This window comes from Garra rufa, chromosome 4 (genome assembly GCF_049309525.1).
Source record: "Garra rufa chromosome 4, GarRuf1.0, whole genome shotgun sequence".
Lineage (NCBI taxonomy): Eukaryota > Metazoa > Chordata > Actinopteri > Cypriniformes > Cyprinidae > Garra > Garra rufa.
The window spans coordinates 12,280,938-12,300,549 of NC_133364.1; the positions used below are offsets into that span (position 1 = coordinate 12,280,938).

General features: G+C 36.7%; 1 protein-coding gene across 1 annotated transcript; it reads right to left on the reverse strand.

The window, feature by feature from the left end:
• Nucleotides 1-711: 711 nt before the first annotated feature.
• LOC141332772 (scavenger receptor cysteine-rich type 1 protein M130-like) lies at nucleotides 712-18,070 on the reverse strand. The gene is made up of 21 exons (XM_073837733.1): nucleotides 17,860-18,070; nucleotides 17,166-17,465; nucleotides 15,188-15,499; nucleotides 14,659-14,961; nucleotides 14,199-14,513; nucleotides 13,339-13,641; nucleotides 12,927-13,193; nucleotides 11,797-11,993; nucleotides 10,975-11,035; nucleotides 10,721-10,864; nucleotides 10,319-10,642; nucleotides 9,922-10,239; nucleotides 9,494-9,793; nucleotides 9,304-9,375; nucleotides 8,764-9,078; nucleotides 8,443-8,649; nucleotides 8,246-8,344; nucleotides 7,823-7,897; nucleotides 7,295-7,345; nucleotides 990-1,050; nucleotides 712-907 (listed from the first exon to the last, which is right to left on the reverse strand). Exons 1-21 carry the CDS (start codon nucleotides 18,068-18,070, stop codon nucleotides 712-714), a joined length of 4,431 nt encoding a protein of 1,476 aa, XP_073693834.1.
• Between the last annotated feature and the right edge of the window lie 1,542 nt (nucleotides 18,071-19,612).

The window sequence follows — 19,612 nt, forward strand, 5'->3', positions numbered from 1 at the left end:
GAATTGGAATTCTCCACTTGGAACTTGGAATTACAGATATTGAGGACGAAATTTATAAAATCCGCTAGGGGTTGGCGGCAATCGTCCGGAGTGATCAAACAAAACAGGTGATCATCGGAAAGTCCCATCTGAAAGCAAGCATTGATCATAGAATCACTCCAACTCACCAGATGTGAAACGCTCAAAAAATCCTCTACAAACTCCTCCAATGGCCGTCCTCCCTGCTGGAGATTGAACAGATATTCCTCAGCCCAGTTCATCTTTGTGTTGGTCCGTCAATCTGTCACGATCCAGGCAGGGTTGAGAAGTGGAGAATGATGAGGAGAACCGGAGTAGATGAACGAATAAAGATTTATTAAAACAAAACACTGAAACTAATACAAATAAACAAAAACCGGGAGCATAAGATGAGTACATGAACAAAGCAAACAGAAGTAACAGAATGCATTGACGGACAAATGGGGAGTGCACACACAGACTCTTAAATATACTGAAACGGGGGCGTGGTCACAAACAAGATAACAAGATAACGAGGGGGAAATACAAATATGGGCATGACTGAACTAACCAAAAGGGGGAGACAAGGACTAAACCATCTTAGCTAGAAACATAGGGGAAAAAACACTCGGGAAACAGAACAGAACAGGACAAGACATCCTGACAATATCATGTTAAATGTTGTATTTATTTTTTTAAACGGAGCCATTTATATCAGCTTATAAGAAAAGGCGACAAAAACTTATCCAACAGGTTCATCTCATCTTCATTGCTGTTCTTCACATCATCATACTCCTCCTGATCTCCCTCTGATACACTTGTGAAATAAAAACTTACATTGTAATGTATAACACAGCTTGTGTCATTGATCTTTTTCTCCTCATGACTGTCTGATACTATTAGATTAAACCTGATAAAGCCATGATGATTCATTAATGGTATCACGGCATGTTAAACATATAATGGAAACAATCTGGTTCTGTGTTACTCACCTGTTACCTTGAGAGTCCTGTCCATTAATGATGACATCATAAAAATTCTCTGGTGTGTCTACTACATAGAAATAAACATACAGACAGAAGAAATGTTGCATTTTCTTGGTTTAACTACAGATCTGGCCATTAAAAATGCGTCTATTTTCACGCGGCAGCCTGCAATTCGGCACGCGTGGGCACGCGTCCTGCCGCAGCGGCTTTTTTAGATTTTTTTACAACGTTGTTGCACTTCATATAATATCCACCAGGTGGCGCAAGGAACAACATTCTGTAGCCAAACACCATGGCCAGCTCTAGGGGGCGTTGGTCACAAATACCAGTACAATAGTTCAATGGTTCCTCTTTCCTGAAATTATGGTTCAAACCAATAGCAAAAAGATAGCCTATTCATAAGCAGGTGCAGTTGTATTGTTATTTTGTTTTCTTTCTTTGTTTTCCTGACGAACATTTATTAGACTGCATCGGAAACAGAAATGTTAATTTCGGTTATTTTATTTCTCCAACCGACAACTGACGTAAACCGCTAAATTCGTTTTCAGGGATTAATTATACACAAGCAAGAAGCAGCATAAACATCAGAACCTCACGTGCAGAGCTTATGCACAGAGAAAAACCCAATAAACCTATATATAATAATAAATAAAATAGGCCCACATAAGAAATATATGTTTTTCTTTTCTGAATGAATAATAATTTAACAAATTAATAAGTAGCAAGCCTATATGCAGAATTTTAGGCAATTTCTGTGATGCGCCCTTAAACCAGCATCTTGTTTCCATTTTTTTTTTTTTTTTACAAATAGCCTACGCGTTTTTTTTTTTTTGTTTTTTTTTATTTTTATTGTGATTGTACACAAATAACAGAAATATGTAAAATATCATAGTTTTAAGCAATGCCGTACTCTTGAACGAGTATTGTAAGCTGTATCCACTTTATTAAGGGGAAAAAAAATCAAGTGATCCTGACGGCGCCGCGGGCAGTTAAATTACTCGACAACTTTCACCTTCAGAATAAAATACATTAGGCTATATATTTCAGCGTTTTAAAGCAACATCAAATTAAGATATGCATGTTTAAGAGGTAGTTCGTCTTTTTCTAAGATACACAATTTTAGATACACTGACAATTAATTTGAGTAGAGACAGATAGAAATGGGAAGGATAAATATAAACTACAGTATTTTTGCGATTTTGGTGCTTAGAAATTTATTCTAAGCGGGCCGCGGGCGAATAATATATAGTTAATATAGCGCGGAGCGGGTGGATGCGGAATAAAACCTCGTGGAAGCGGGACTGGAAAAGCACTTTGTTATATCCTATAGACTATTTAGATACTTCATCATCAAGCAAAAATTTATTCATAAGCAGGAGCAGTTTTATTATTATTTTCTTTCATTTTTTTCCTGTTGACTTTTATTAGACTGCATTGAAAATAGAAATGTTAATTTCTGTTTTTTTTTTTTCCAAACGACAACCGACGCGTTTAGTTATTATTAACGACAAGATTGTGTTAAATTACATTTAAATTGAAACGTGGCTGTGACAGATTAATAACAGTTAAATTCGTTTTGAGGGGTTAATTGTACACAAGCAAAAAGCAGCATAAACATCAGAACATCACGCGCAGATCTTATGCACAGAGAAAACCCAAAAAAGCTGTATGTAAAATAAATAAAAATGCCCATATGCGAAATATAAATTTCTTAATGAATAATAATTTAACAAAACGAAATAAAATAAAATTAATAAGTAGCAAGCCTATATGCAGAATTGTAGGCAATTTCTGTGACGCGCCCTTGAACCAGCATCTTGTTTACGTTTTTTTTTTTTTTTACAAATAGCATACACATCTGTTTTTTCATTGTGATTGTACACAAGTAACAGAAATATGTAAAATAGCATAGTTTTGAGCAATCCCTTACTCTTGAACGAGTATTGTAAGCTGTATCCACTTAATTAAAGGGGGAAAAAAACGTGATCCTGACGGCGCCGCAGGCAGTTAAATAACTGGACCACTTTCACCTTCAGAATAAAATACATTATATATTTCAGCGTTTTAAAGCAACATCAAATTAAGATATGCATGTTTAAGAGGTAGTTCCTCTTTTTCTTTTTCTAAGATACACAATTTTAGATACACTGACAATTAATTTGAGTAGAGAGGAATAGAAATGGAGAGGTTAAATATAAACTACTGTTTTTATAGAGTTAAAAATTAATTTATTTATTTATTAGTATTATTACTATTATTATTTTGATTTGTTTTTGCGATTTTGGTGCTTAGAAATTTATTCTAAGCGGGCAGCGGGCGAATAATATAGTTATAGCGGGAGCGGGTGGATGCGGAATAAAACCTTGTGGAATCGGGATTGGAAAAGCACTTTATTGTTATATCCTGTAGACTATACTTCATCATCAAGCATGGGCGTCGGAAGCAAAATAAATGTGGGTGGGTCCTCCCCCAGAAAAATAAATACTTTAGTATATGCCATTTTCTGTAGTCTGGTGCCTTTTATTTAATTTTTTACACAATGCAAATACTCCATATTTACAAATATTACAAAAGACGGCTGTTCTGCAACATTTTCAGTGGCGTAAGTGATAAAACGAGTAACATATCGTTTTTGACGCGGGAGACCCGAGTTCGCACCCGCCTTATGGTGAAATCATTTTCGAAATCGTCTCCCTTTTCACTTATATCACATCGGAAAGGCATTTGTTTATTTGTTAATTAATGAAATAATTGAAAAGTTGAAATAAAGTATCAACTAGGGTTAGGTCACCTACCGTAAGTGTATCTGAGCACTATACTGTACTTTTAGGAGTGTTAATAATTAATTTTATTATTATTATTGTTATTATTATTATTATTATTATTATTATTATTATTATTATTATTGTCTTTAGATTTGTTCTTACATTTTGATGCCGTACATTATTATGACGCACTGCCCATGCAGTTTTTTTTTTTTTTTTTTCTTAAAAACTAATTGAAGTGAAAGGGAAGAAACCCATGTAGATTTGGCCTAATGTCCATAAATACTATAGCCTAGTATTATATCCTAATATAGAAAATAATTTAGACAAATAAACAGAAGGCTCACTTTTGAAAACAATAAAGCTTAGCCTATATGACTGACAACGAATACAACAATTGTTAAGTATCAAAAGTGCTCCAGTGAGTTATGCAATTTTTTTCCACCTTTTTTTCTTTTTCTTTTTTTTTTAAAGTGGAAAAGTAGTTCTTCTATTTCGGAGAAGTTCATTAAGTCTGTCTCTTAACAGCTTCCAGTCACGAACTGCGGGTACTCCGACCAACGATCAGTAAAAGTTTTTTTTTTTTTTTTTTTTTTTTTTCATCTTTAAACAGCTCCGATTTACATCATTTTAGCCTGGAACTAGGCTTAAGTCTGTTCTGGGAAACCAAAGGGAAGTGTATTTTTTTTTTTTTTAATTTTTTTTTTTATCAGTTTTCTGAAAAGTAGCCGTTAATGAGGCATCAGAGTTAAGCGGCATGCAGTATAAAGAGAGAAATGTTTATGAATGGCAGAGTGGGGGTGGGGTGGGGTGTTGAATGCTGTCTGTTGCCTTGTTGTAATCAACATTTGGAGACTTGGGGGTGCTGGGGGCGGATTCCGACTGCATTCAGTTGCATTTCGAATTCAGCATTCAAATGCATGCCAGGGAGAAGGGGAAAGCTTTCCTCACACGCTCCACTTTTTTCAAAACATTAGTGTCCAACCTGACACGCGGGTCAGTGGATAAACAACCCGAACCCGACCGTTTTCAAATAACCCACACGCAACTCGGACCGCAGAATAAAAAAAATAAATATTGTACCCGACCCGCCTCCTGACCCGTATGTTTAATACTAAAGTGATTAAGCTGTGGAGATGCAGTCTGAAATATCCCGACATCAGAAATCCATTGGTGTACAAGCTAAAAAATAAAATTAAAATAAAACAATGTGTCCTGTTGTAAAGTCGTTGCCGTATTGTTGTGTATGAAGTTCAGATGTTATTATTTTAAGAAATATATATGTTTTAGGATTCTCCTTATTTTTGTTTTAGACATCCATCAATTACGGTGAATAAAAAAATTCCGCGCTGGTGGAAACAAGACTTTCGCTTCTACTTTTGAGACCGGTGTTCTGACGTTTTTCTAAAAAAAAAAAAAAATAAGAATTCAAAATTCAAAATTTATTGTCATAAAAACAGAAGGTGAATATAATTCAAAAATGTTAAGTATTTGCTGATTAAAGAAAACATGAAGGATGCCGCTTAATATTTGGCTTTTACGTGAACTTTAAAGCTTATCCCTCATTCCATTTGTTTTCTTTGTTTTGTAATCTTTATATTATTTTCGTGAAATGTATTTTTGCTCAACATGCATTTCTCGTGGCCACGAGTTTAATGAATAAACCAACCTGCGTGACATTAGTAACCCAGAATTATTTGAGATATTTCGTTTTGAGTTAAGAAATTGTTTGCCTATATTAATTGTTATAGAAATTAATACAATATTAAATAATTATACAGGCGATGCTGTATATGCTAATGCTGTCTGCGCGCAATGTAGACAGCTTTCACAAGTGTTTACATGTATTACATGTTGGCCTACTTCAAATTAAATAGCCCTGCAAGAAACATTTCATGCATCCCACAATCTTGTCCATTGACTGACCTTCTTTTTTTCCCATTATATTTGTATTATTCGTTTGTATTCGTTATTTTTTCCTTCATTTTGATCTCGTTACATAACATTCTGAATGTAAATGATACTGTAAAGGTGCTATGACTGGTGTTTTTACTGGAATGCAGTTTAAAGGTTAAATTTAACATATATTGTATTTTTTTTAGTCTAACTAATAGACAAATAACTGAAGAGTGAATCATTCACATAGTTTCATTTGGAAATAATTTATCGTCACACAGTAAAATAGGCCTACATTCCTTCTCTTAACTAAAGAATTGAACATATAAAATATGAATTGAACATATTTTATTTTGTTTAGTCCAATTAACAGACTAGACTATATAAATATTAAACTGTTTTACTGAGAAATGAATCATTCACGTAGTTTCATTTGTAAATGAAAACATCATGTATCGTCACACACGGGGATAAATACAATCAAAAAGTCAAAACGTAATTGGCATAATTGTCAGGCGTTAAAAATAAATAGCCCTAACCAGGTATTGAAATAATAATAACCTATAATAAGAATAAATAATAAGTGATTTAGAGCTATCTACTTTTTTCTTTATTTGTGAATCGCTTAACCTAAACAACTTTATATATGCTATTTGGCATATATTTAGCAAATATTGTGAACTACAATTATGCCAATAAAGTTTTGACTTTATGATTGTATTAATGCCCGTATGTGACCATACGATTTACAAATGGAACGTGAATGATTCACTCGACAATGAAACACTATATAGGTTATAATTAGACTAAAAATGAATATATGCCATATAGTATAATCAAAGCTTTCATGGCATGTCAGCATTTATCATTTAGATTCGGAATGTTAAGAGATCGAAATTAAGGGGGACATACTGAATATAAACGAATAATACATTTATTACAGAAAAAAAGGATCAATTAATGGATAAGACTTAAGGATGCATAAAATGTTTCTTGCAGGGCTATTTAATTTGAAGTACTTATATGTAATAAATTCTTGATAAACTTTTGAATGCTGTCTACATCGCGCACAGACATTCGCATATACAGCATTGCCTATTGTTAATATATAACTTAATATTGCATTAATTTCTATAACAATTAATAAAAACATTTCTTAACTCAAAATAAAAAATATTAACAAACCTATCTCTGATCCTGGGTTATGGTTAAGCAGGTTTGTTTATGCATTAAACATAAGGATGTCGTTACCTCGACAAAATAATCTTGTGGCCACGACATAATATGACATTCCCAGGAATTAATATCTCGTGGCAATGACAAAAAGTAATATGACGTTCCTACGAATTCATTTGTGTGGCCACGACAAACATAAGTGAACCGAAGATGTCCCCTCCAGGTTACCATACCTTTTAGTTTGCAGCAATGTTTTCAGCCTGCTCCAGTCCAGTGCGTTACATGACTGCCCCCTACTGATCATGTCTTTCCTATGTCATTGTATTTTCCGTGTTCCTTTGGAATACACCGGCGTCACGCGAGACCACTTTACTTCCCGCGCGCATTTTAAATGGCCAGATCTGTACTTTAAAGGGACTGTGTTAGATAATGCAAAAAATCCAAAACATTAATAAATAAAGACTCTTTTAATACCAGAGTTCTGTCCGCTGGTGATGACATCATCATAGCTCCCAGGTGTGTCTTCTACAAATTTAACACGAGTAAGACACCAGTACACTTAAAAACATCTATATGTTCTTAATATATATTTTTAGAGGTCATTTTTATTACATAGGCCAGGGGTTCTCCACTCTGGCTCACGAGATCCATTCCAATCCATTTTCCTGCAGAGTTCAACTCCAACCCTAATCAAACACACCTGAACAAGTTCATCAAGGTCTTTAGGATTCCTATAAAGTTGAGTTTGATCAAGGACGGAGCTAAACTCTGCAGGAATATGGATTTCGTAGGCCAGAGTTGAGAACCCCTGATATCGACTACCCTGCAAACATGTCCTTGCAGGGCCCATGCTGGCTTTGGGCACAAACTTTTTAGTGCGGCCCCTGTGAGGGCTTTCCGTGCAGGGCCAGTGTTAGCCCTAAGTGGGCCCGTAAAAGCCCAGGGCAGGCTTGTTTTGCAGGGTATAGAATAGAAGATTGCAACTATAATACAGAACTGCACCTGTCTCACGATATAGATTCAGTCCAACAGTGATGACATCATCGTAGTATTCCTGTGTGATTTCACTCACTCTCCCTTCAACATCACAAAAAAAAAAAAAAAAAATTCATGTTGTTGTCATGAGGCCATTACCATTTTAATCAAGTATTGAATGCTGTGACCAGTTTACAAAATTTACAAAATAGTGTAAGTTCAGTAAAAGGTACCAGAGACAGATGCACAGACACACACAAGATGCATGACTCATGTCTTACCCCTCTGAGGGAAGTGACTGTGTCTGTGACAAACCTCCTCATAAGCCGTTTCATTCCCAACATTACACATAAGGTCCCACAATAGAATTAATGTGATTTACTCCACTTACCCCTCTGAATAAAGTGATTACCCTGGTGATCTCAGCACAACAGAAACTATGAAACTTACTATCACCTCTCTGAGTCAAGAGACTGTGTCTAGTAGGCCTGTGCTGAATCTCCTCGTAAACGGCCTCAGTCGTCGTCCTGTGTCTCCTCTTAGAGAGAGCTGTGAGTGTAGACAGACAAACCTGCTGTCAGTTCACAACACATGACTGATCACACACTGAATAAGACACAATATGACAGTCTCTGGATCTCTCCTACCTCTCCTCATCACTCTGTTCTGCTGAATCAGTATAAGCAGTGGCACTAAGAGCAGGAAGAGCACAACTCCCAGTACAATCACAAGCACTGAGGGGACAGAGAGAGACGCTGCTGGAGGAGTTTGTGAAGGAGTGACTGATGTTGAGCGCACTGGAGGAGAAACTGATGTTGTGACAGAAGTACTGGATACTAACAAATTTGGCAAATCTGTGAAAAGAGACAAACACATTAAGACACTTTTAAAAAGATTGATTTTAATACTCAATTATCATAGCACTATAAAGATCAAATTAATATTATTCCTCAGTGTTTTGCTGTGACCTGCACAGGTGAGTCCAGCTTGCTCTTTATGGGAGCAGTCAGTGTGGTTATTCAGGGAGAGAGGACAGTCCCACAGGTGAATCTCATTCCCTCTGCACTCGACTCTGTTCAGCCACACAACACCTTCACCAGCACCAAAGACTGAATTCCTATCAGCCCTCAGTGCTGCTCCACAACCCAGCTGCCTGCAGACCACCTGAGCATCGCTGATGTCCCACTGATCATCACAGACTGAGCCCCACACAGCGTTATGATACACCTCCAGCCTCCCAGAGCACCGGCCCTCCCCTCCACTCAGTCTGAGAGGAACATGATCTAAAACACACAAACCACAAAAAGCAGATACTTTAATTGCCAGGAGTGTTATGTCAGATCAGCAGCATCATTACAGGAGTATGTGTATGACCATATGTATGAGTATGTGTATATCCTGAAATGGAATCCTGTTGGTGCCTCATAATAAAACACCATTCATTACCTTATTGCATATAGAGAATTCATGATTATTTATATGTTTGTTTTTCCATTAAATAAACCTACCTGAAGAGTGTCTCTGGAGGGGAGATATGGAGCTTGTCAAATAGCTTCGAGGAGACTCATAACTCTTCTTTTCTGTAATTACAAGTTAATTAAATATTATAATGTATACATTCCATGCATTATCTCAAAACAATTAACATCAAGGAATTATTCTTGTATTTTTTAGTGACGACAAATGCATCTGCTTTACCTGAGCAAATGATTTTGGCTGCTTCATCTTTACAACAGTCATTCTGTCCCCAGGGTAAAGATGGACACTGCCATAAAGTAGAGTCATGCTGTCGACATTTAAAATAATCCAGCCAATTATGTGACAATGAAATGTCTGAATAAATGGGTTCACTGCCTGATCTTCCACAGTTCAGCTCTTGACAGATCATACTTGCTGTGTCTCTGTCCATTTTGTTGTGACATAAATTTCCCCAGGATCCATTGTAGAAAACCTCCACATTCCCTTCACAGCCCTCAGTTAACCTGATCTCTTTAAACTCTAGATAAAAAAATATTGAGAATCAACCTCAGCTCTCATCCAACCCTGTTAATTTAAAAAAACTGGATTTTACGTATGTATAGGTGTAATTTTTTTTTTTTTTTTTTTTGCAACACTGAACTGTTCACCTGAGCACACGACTCCTACATCCTCCTTGTGATTACAGTCATGTTTTCCCCAGACTGGAGAAGAGCAGCTCCACAGGGACGTCTCATTCCCCTCACACTCCACCTCATCCAGCCATATGGGTCCAGAACCAGGACCAAACCAGGCTGGTACCTGCTGGTTACTGAGGGCCACTCCACACTGCAGCTGTCTGCACACCACATGGGCATCTTTAATATCCCAGGAGTCATCACACACTGTCCCCCATGAGCCGCTGTGAAAAACCTCCAGCCTCCCTGCACAGTCTCCCCCAGAACCCACCAGCTTGATGGACCCACGACCTGATATTCAGAGAAGAAAACAACACATTATTTATCGCTAACAACTAAAAAAAATCTGCCTAGATGTTGCTGTTCTCACCAAGGCAGGTGATTGACAGCTGTTGTGTGAAGCTGCAGCTGAGAGTTTGTGGAGAGCTGCAGTTCCCCAGATGAGCTTCACTCCCAGAGCACTGGAAGCCCGTCACGCACTCATGACTGTGTTCAGGACTGGATGAAGAGGAGCCATAGAAGTTCAGCACAGAGCCACAGCCCAGCTGTCTGCAGACCACAGAGGATTCAGTGAGACTCCAAGAGTCCAGCAGAACTCTCCTCCAGACCTGATGGATGAAAACTTCCACCTCCCCCTCACACTGTCTCTCTCCAGACAACCGCACCAGACCATCATGAAGAGCCAGAGAGGAATCTGAGTGAAAGTTGTAGGATTTTAGTAAGATTCTGCAAGGTAATTTATTTAACTTTAAAAAAAAAAAAATCCCCTCACTAGAGCAGATGACTCCAACATCTCGTCTATGAGAATATTCATCTCGACTCCATGAAGAGATAAGACATTCTGAGAGTTTTGTTTCATTCCCATCACAATCAAACACATCAGCCCAGATTTCACCACTTCCCTCTCCAAACCAGTCTGATCCCACAACAGACACAGCAATCCCACAATTCAGCTGTCTACAGAGGACACTGGCAGCTCTCATATCCCAGCATGAATCACACACTGTGCCCCATTTACTGAAGTACTGACGTTCAACTCGACCAGAACAGGAATCTGAGCCTTTAACCAGTCTGAGATCAGTGTAACCTGGACAAAACATGAGAACTGATTTAAATAGTGTAAAACAAGACAAAAGCTAATAGAGCAGTCAAACCCATTTAGCATAAAATAAACAGTGCTGATCAATGCCACCTCCATAACGTTAAATCTTAAAGCAATACTGCATTACTCCCCTGAAATAGTAACCAATTTTGATACATAGGAACTTTTAAAATTATTTATTTATTTATTTATTTATTTATTTTTGCACCTTTGGTATTAGCAAGTTATTACTCAGAGCCTGCATTAAAGTAATAAAGATAATATAACTTATTGTTCATTGTGATATTTAAATAGTGTAATATTGGCTTACTAAAGTCAGTGGTTCTATTGTGTTTACCTGAAATGACAATGACAATTTTCTCCTAGTTTATAAACACTAATGGTATTGTTTGAAATCTTGAATAATTAGATATCAACTCAAATTTTCGATCATTCAGGGTAAAAACTAAAACTAAAAACACAATACAGAAAAAACCACATTATGTAGTATGCTTTAGCACATTTCATCATACATGTGTGCATGACGACTGTTGACGACAGTGACACACACACACACACACACACACACACACACACACACACACACACACACACACACAAATATATACAGAAAATATTTATACTCAACCAGAACATATCACTCCAACATCATTGTCATTGGAACAGTTGTTTTTGCTTAAAGATGGATGTGGACAGAAATATATGTGTGACTCATTTCCTCTACACTGAATCTCTTGTGTCCACACCTGAGCGTCTCCTTTGCCAAAAGCAGCTGCTCTCAGCACCTGTACAGGAGCCCCACAGTTCAGCTCTCTACACACAACCTCTGCATCCTGCTGGTCAAAGGCAGCATCACACACTGTGTACCATGTGTTCCCATGAAGCACCTCTAACCTTCCAGAACACAGGTGAGGTCCATCAATAAGTCTGGAACGTTTATGATCTGTTCACATAAAATAAAACCATACAAAACAGATTTATTCAGAATAGAAAGCTTGAGAGTATAATAAAAGATTTAACCCCTCAGTATTGCTGGAAATATAACATCAAATGTGATCTGATACATTCATATTAACAGCATGAAATGTATTAAACATTATGAGTTTCCCAAATTGGGTTTCATGAAGAAATTTAATATTTGTTTACCTGTGTGTCATGTGATTAAAAATAGTAAATCTTTAATTAAATTTTGTAAATCCAGAAGTCAAATGCTGTGTGACCTTTGTGTGAATGTCCTCAAAACTGGAAGTCTTTCTGAATGTGTATAACTGTTAGGCTATTTATTGGAAAAATTGAAAGATAAAAAAGAACAATTAGGGACAATTGATAAATTATGAATAGCATATTGCTATTGTCTGAGTAAAATGTTATCAATAAAAAAGTAACTATCCCGATTAGCAGTATTTTAAAACACAATATAATCTAACTACAAGTACTTAATTTTTTTTTTGGAATCTGATTATGCAATGCAGATGTAAACATTAATCCGTTACTACCCAGCACTGAATGAATATCACATCAGGTTAGATTTTTCCCATTCTTCTTTGCAAATATTTTACATGACATTCAAAAAATAAAGAGTGAAATTCAAGTAAAACCTTTTTTATTTTCATTTGCATAAGGCTCATTTAGAAAGAAAGGTATTTGTGTGGAAAGACAGCAAACTACCAAATTTAATTACTTAAAACAATGTTCTGTGCTAAAATGTCCCTGTTTAAATTGGTTTGTGGATGGTAAGTGTAGCTTTTTGCAGTGATTACAAGTGCATGAGTTGTGGGACTGTTAGTTGAAATCACTCTAAAATGTTTTAAAGATCAATCTCAGTCACCTGAACAAATGACTTCAGCATCTTTATTATGGTCACAGTCATGTTTACCCCAGCCTGCTGAACCACATTTCTTCAGTGTAGATTCTGATCCAGTACACATGATAAAATTCATCCACACTGATCCTGATCTCGGTTCAATATGAGCATCACCCACAGCATCTACAGGTTCTCCACAGTCCAGCTCTCTACACACCACTGCAGCATCAACCATATCCCAACCATCATCACAGACTCTTCCCCACTGACCTCTATGAAGAACTTTCACTCTACCAGCACAGCGACTGTGACCACCAACCAACCGCACATTCACACGGTCTGTATATTTGAACAAAGATAATAAGACAAAGAAATTATGAAGGACAGAGAAAAAGGAGTTGAGATGGCAATACAACTCAAAATGAGAAACAGTAGATGTTAAAATAATTTTACTCAATTTGAGTATTGAGAATTCGAGTCCAACCTGCACACACCAGCCCAACATCATTATCATGAGAACAGTTGTTTTCACTTAATGGTGATACTGGACAGAGGTGAATCTGAGACTCATTTCCTCTGCACTGAATCTCTTGTGTCCACATCTGAGTGTCTCCTTTGCCAAAAGCAGCTGCTCCCAGCACCTGTACATGAGCCCCACAGTCCAGCTCTCTACACACAACCTCTGCATCCTGCTGGTCAAAGGCAGCGTCACACACCGACATCCATGTCTGATCATGAAGTATCTCTAACCTCCCAGAGCAGCGAGAACCTCCAACCAGTCTGACTTCTAAAAAAAAAAAAAAAAAAAAAAACATTGCTAACACTTTAGAAGGTTCAATTTGCTAACATGACGTCAATGTAATAGGTGAGACTAAACAGCATAAACAACATTGTTTTAAAGTGCCCCTATTATGGATTATGAAAGGTTTATTTTTTGGTTTTGGGATTCCCTAACAACAGGTTGACACACATTACAATCTTAAGGCAGCTGCTAAACTTTAAAGTTTTTAAGTTGAAACTGGTGAAAACTTTTTACAGTGTACATGACATCCTACTAGTCTGTGACAGTCTGAACCAAACTACTTCTTTTGGACAACTGATTCTGTGGTTTGCTATGCAGGCAATCGCTAGCTCTGGCCCTGCTTCTGTCTCAGGTCTTACGCACTTTTAAAATGCTTATAACTTAGGTCAGATTCGACTTGCTTTACCTAACCTGATAATAAATAAAAATAAGGCAAAGGTGTAAAGTTATGCATAAATAAGTTTAAAAAAAATCTAAATATTAATGAGAGGTTGATTTAAAATAAGTGGCTCATCACTGGGGACAAGTTTGAAGCAGTTTACCTGAGCAGATAACGCCAGCCTCTTCACTATGTCCACAGATTTGTCTACCTCGTCCTACTGACCCACAGTTCTTCAGTGTGGACTCTGATCCAGTACACGTAACAAATTTTGTCCAGATTGATCCTGATCCTGGTCCAAAATTAGAAACACCCAGAGCATCTACAGGTTCTCCACAGTCCAGTTCTCTACACACCACTGCAGCATCAGCCATATCCCAGCCATCATCACACACTGTTCCCCACTGACCTCTATGTTGAACCTCCACTCTACCAGCGCAGCGACTGTGACCACCAACTAATCTCACATTTACATGGTCTGTATATTGAACAGAGAAAATGAGAGATGAAGAGACAACAAAGAACAGAGAGAAAGAAATGCTGAGGGCAGTAACACAGACCAAAAAAGTAGAAAACAACATAGTACATTTTAAAAATTTCACTGAAAGGAAATTAATTCCTACCTGCACACACCAGTCCAACACTGTTGTCATGAGAACAGTTGTTTTCATCTAATAGTGATTTTGAACAGAGGTTAATCTGAGATTCATTTCCTCTGCACTGAATCTCTTGTGTCCACATCTGAGCGTCTCCTTTGCCAAAAGCAGTTGTTCCCAGCACCTGTACATGAGCCCCACAGTCCAGCTCTCTACACACAACCTCTGCATCCTGCTGGTCAAAGGCAGCGTCACACACTGACATCCACGTCTGATTATGAAGTATCTCTAACCTCCCAGAGCAGCGAGAACCTCCAACCAGCCTGACTTCTGATCAAAGACAGGAAAAATATTGTTAAGTCTTTATATTAAAATTTAAGTTAATGCATTTGGTATCATGACCTACAGTAATTAATAAACATTTTTATAACAATTTTATATAACATTTTTATAACAAAATAATTATATATTATAAATGTATATATAATTATATTATTTATATTTTGTTGGGTAGGTGGCTCATCACTAAAAACAGGTTTAAAGCAGTTTACTGTACCTGAGCAGACAACTCCAGCATATTCACCAGAAGCACAGTCATCTCCAAACCCTCTTTCTGATCCACAGTACATTAGTGAGGACTCTGATCCAGTACATGTGACAATCTTCATCCCGATTGATTCTAATCCTGGTTCGTGAGAATCATTCAGAATATCTACAGGTTTTCCACAGTCCAGTTCTCTACACACCACTGCAGCATCTGACAAATCCCAACCATAACCACACACTGTTCCCCACTGACCTCTATGATGAACCTCCACTCTACCAGCACAGCAACTGTGACCACCAACCAACCTCACATTCACATGGTCTGTATATTGAACAGAAAGTACAAGCCATGAAGAGACATTTAAAAGATGACACATTAAAATAAAAGTACCACACAATGACGAAAAATACTTGCAATACAGCACCATCTAGTAATATTAAGCACCCTTGTAAGTAAAACAGACTTTGAAAAATGTATTTGCCCGAAAAATTTCTTATCATTTTCATTTTGTCTTTCATTTAAAACATTAACAAATTAGCATTTAACCTTTGCTACTATATATTTTATATGGTAAAGTTCTGGCTGATGGTATTTTACCATAAATGTAATTTTTTTTTTTTTTTTACAGCGTAGGCTTATTAGTGAGTAAACATCTACCTGAATTATATTTCAGTTCATACTGTGCATTTTGAAGTTCATCAGAGGGATTAGGAAAACATCCTGTTTAACTAGGGTCTAAATATAGATTTGCCACCTGTATTTAAAGGTAAAGTGATGCGGTTTGTCCAGTATACATATCACAATAACCTACATAGCTGACTAAAAACATAAGGTTGAAGTTTGGAGAATACTAATAGCAAAAAAAAAAAAAAAAAAAAAAAAAAAAAAAAAAAACAATCTCACAATAAATAGTAGAAAAGCTCATCTGTGCAATATTTTAGCATTATTGTTTCCTCAGGGACTTGAATCATCTTTAAAAGAGCCCAGACCCGTTTAGATGGAACAAGGGGTGGAACGAATGAAAAAGGACCCAAGTTTCTTTATGCTCACACTGCCGCTGATCCTGGAATAGGACTCGGATCCTTTTTGGTCCACTTAAGAAGTAACGATTTGTCTCGGACCTCATTGTGTTCAGACTCCAGATCACACACTGTGAACCCCCCAATTTTATTATTATTATTATTATTTTGTCCAGCTCACATACACCTATTTAACCAATGTGGCTTTCCAAATATAAAGGTGAATGGAGCAAAAAAAAAAAAAAAAAAATTATCAATGGGTCTTGTCCAGTGAATATATAAGGTGAAGTGCACGGTTTGCCAAAAGGCACTTGCTAACAGTGGACTGTGCTGCTAAAGCGTATGTATGTATTTTTTTTTTTTTTTGGAACAAAATATTAAAATGTATTAATATAATATAATATAATATTCTGTAAATTTAGACATCATTTTCATTATTGTAAAACTGAGTTGAAATGTATAAAGCAGAAAAGCACTAAAGAAGTAAAAGTGGCTTGACCACAAAATTAAAGTTTTGCTATAGTACTCCATGCTTGTGACCCAAACCCTACATAAAACCTGTGGAATCCCACGTGCATGGAACTCTAAATCTACAGGATCTGAAGAGACTGTATTTAGGAAATTGTCACAAATCCTCTGCCATGTGTTCCACAACCTTATTACACATTATAAGAGAACAATTAACTTGACAAAAGAGATGTTACCTTGGCTAAGGGTGTCTGAACAAAATAAATGAAAGGTGCCAATAATTGAGGCACAGGAAAAATAAAAATAATTAGGATGTTTTGATTAAATGCAGTTTACATTTATATCAGTATTTTGATTGAAAGACCAAAAGTAAAACTCTAAGGCATTTTTTCCACAGCCTGTTTTTCCCATATTTATCAAGGACACCTATATTAGTGGAGTACACTGTACATTCATTTTCAGTCTGGATATTTCCATCAAATGTGTAAATTATTTTCAACCTGCACATACTAGTCCAACGCTGTATCCATGTGAATAGTTGTGTTTCTGTGGTGATGTTGGACAGAGGTGAATCTGAGATTCATTTCCTCTGCACTGAATCTCTTGTGTCCACATCTGAGTGTCTCCTTTGCCAAAAGCAGCTGCTCCCTGCACCTGTACAGGAGTCCCACAGTCCAGCTCTCTACACACAACCTCTGCATCCTGCTGGTCAAAGGCAACGTCACACACTGACATCCACGTCTGATTATGACGTATCTCCAACCTCCCAGAGCAGCGAGAACCTCCAACCAGCCTGACTTCTAAATAAGACAGCACACATCAATAAAATAATAACTTATTTCAAAGGTATATACAATAAAAGGACAAATCTCCACATCTAAGGCCCGTTCCTGAATGGAGCACCTCCTGAGGTTCATTTAAGGTCTTGTGGAATTGCAAAGTCTACAGCTTGTGTACGTCTTTGATTTCCACAGGGCTAATGGGTTTCCCATAGTTTTAAGGTTTTTAAGTCAATTATTTTACCAGAAGAGAAGGGGGGACTTGATAATAATAAAACAACAATGCTAAAAGTTTGCATGTATCTTTTAATTCACAGTAACTGAGAAAACAAAGGAGTTTAGACATTTAGAAATTTGCATAGAGTACTTATGGAAGAGAGTTTATGTTAATATATAATAATTTGGAGCAGCTCACCTGAGCAGATGACTCCAGCATCTTTACTATGATCACAGGAGTATCCACCACATCCCAATGACCCACAGTTCTTTAGTGTGGACTCTGATGCAGTACATGTCACAAAATTCAACCAGATTGGTCCTGATCCTTGACCAAAATGAGCATCACCCAGAGCATCTACAGGTTCTCCACAATCCAGCTCTCTACACACCACTGCAGCATCAGCCATATCCCAGCCATCATCACACACTGTTCCCCACTGACCTCTGTGATAAATCTCCACTCTACCAGCACAGCGACTGTGACCACCAACCAACCTCACATTTACAGTGTCTATTAGTGCAACAGATGAATAACAGACCAAGAGAAAGATGTAATACATAAGATTGGAACAAAAGAATAGCAAGACATATTAATAAAAATGCACAAAATATAGATAATATAGTTACACATTAGTCAGCTACAGCAAGATATTATTGCACATGAATGAACTATTCTAAAGTTTAAACCTACCAGCAGTGATGAATTTGACCATATAGCACAGAAACATGAGCATCAGACATCCCCTCATCATCAACAAGCTATTTCATCAGCTCTGAACGCAGCAAAAGTATGTCCTCTGCTCCCTCAAAAACACTGAAGAAACTGGCTCCTGTCAGCCCCCTAAAGAGAGAGAGAGAGAGACTCAGAGCTGCCAATGACACTCACTGTTACCTTATTAGACACAACAGAGGAAAACATCAAACACAATCAGTGACAAATCAGAAAGCAGCATTTTTATTTTTTCCATATATATCAATAAAGTGCCAGCGCTGATGAGCAGGGCGACTCCTCTAGCGTAAAGAGACACTTCACTGATCGTGTGCGCAGAGGCAAAAATAGTAACACATCATACAAGAGACATTAACGTTTTTAGAGAGAGGAAGCCCTCCAGGATATTAACAGCATCAACACCTGCTGAGATACAGAGACTGATAAAGGCTCACTTTAAACATTTATTTCTCTCTTAATTTAAATAAATTACAATTCCTTAAAAATTGGGACACCCAGCAAATAACAATAACAGGAAAACAAATAAGTAATATTATTAAATTTTCACAAATTGTAGTGTTGACTGCAATCATTAGGCTCAACCATTGAACCCTGTTTAACAAATAACTATTTATTTGAAATATATATAGGTGACAGAGCAACACTTCCTCACCAGCTGTCCTTACTATCAAGACATTAGAAATAAAATTTATCCAAAATTTGAAGTTCTTTGCCCTGACTTAATGTTAAACAAGAAAAAGCAACTTTAATAGTTATGAGGTGATAAACAAGATTGTATCTTAGTAGCAGCAAGATACATGGATGCCTGTCACAAAAAAAGAGGGAGGAGTCAACAAATCAGTGATGCACCCACCCCACATTGAATTTTAAATTGTTTATAGAATTCTACAATGTTAATTATTTGTTCTACATATTAAATGTATATGTAAATTATTATTTATTTTTTATTTTTTTGCATATATATCTATTCTACATTTAATGAAAACGCTATGCTTTGGCAATACATTGTGTCAATTGTCATGCCAATAATGTACACATTGAATTGAAGTACATATTGATATATATCTTTATAATTGAACACAAAATATAATTCCCAAACTCCCAAATGTAGGATACATTAACAACCCTGTTACCTATTTTGGCTTTATTATTATTATTATTATTATTATTATTATTATTATTATTATTATTATTATTATTATTATTATTATATATTTTA

Coding starts and splice junctions, on each gene's coding strand:
- LOC141332772 (XM_073837733.1), bottom strand. CDS start 18,070: ATGGCTGATGCTGCAGTGGTGTGTAGAGAGCTGGATTGTGGAGAACCT. Junction 7,898..8,245: donor CTTGACTCAGAGAGGTGATA/GTAAGTTTCATA, acceptor GTGATGTTGAAG/GGAGAGTGAGTGAAATCACA. Junction 7,346..7,822: donor GAATCTATATCGTGAGACAG/GTGCAGTTCTGT, acceptor TTAAATTTGTAG/AAGACACACCTGGGAGCTAT.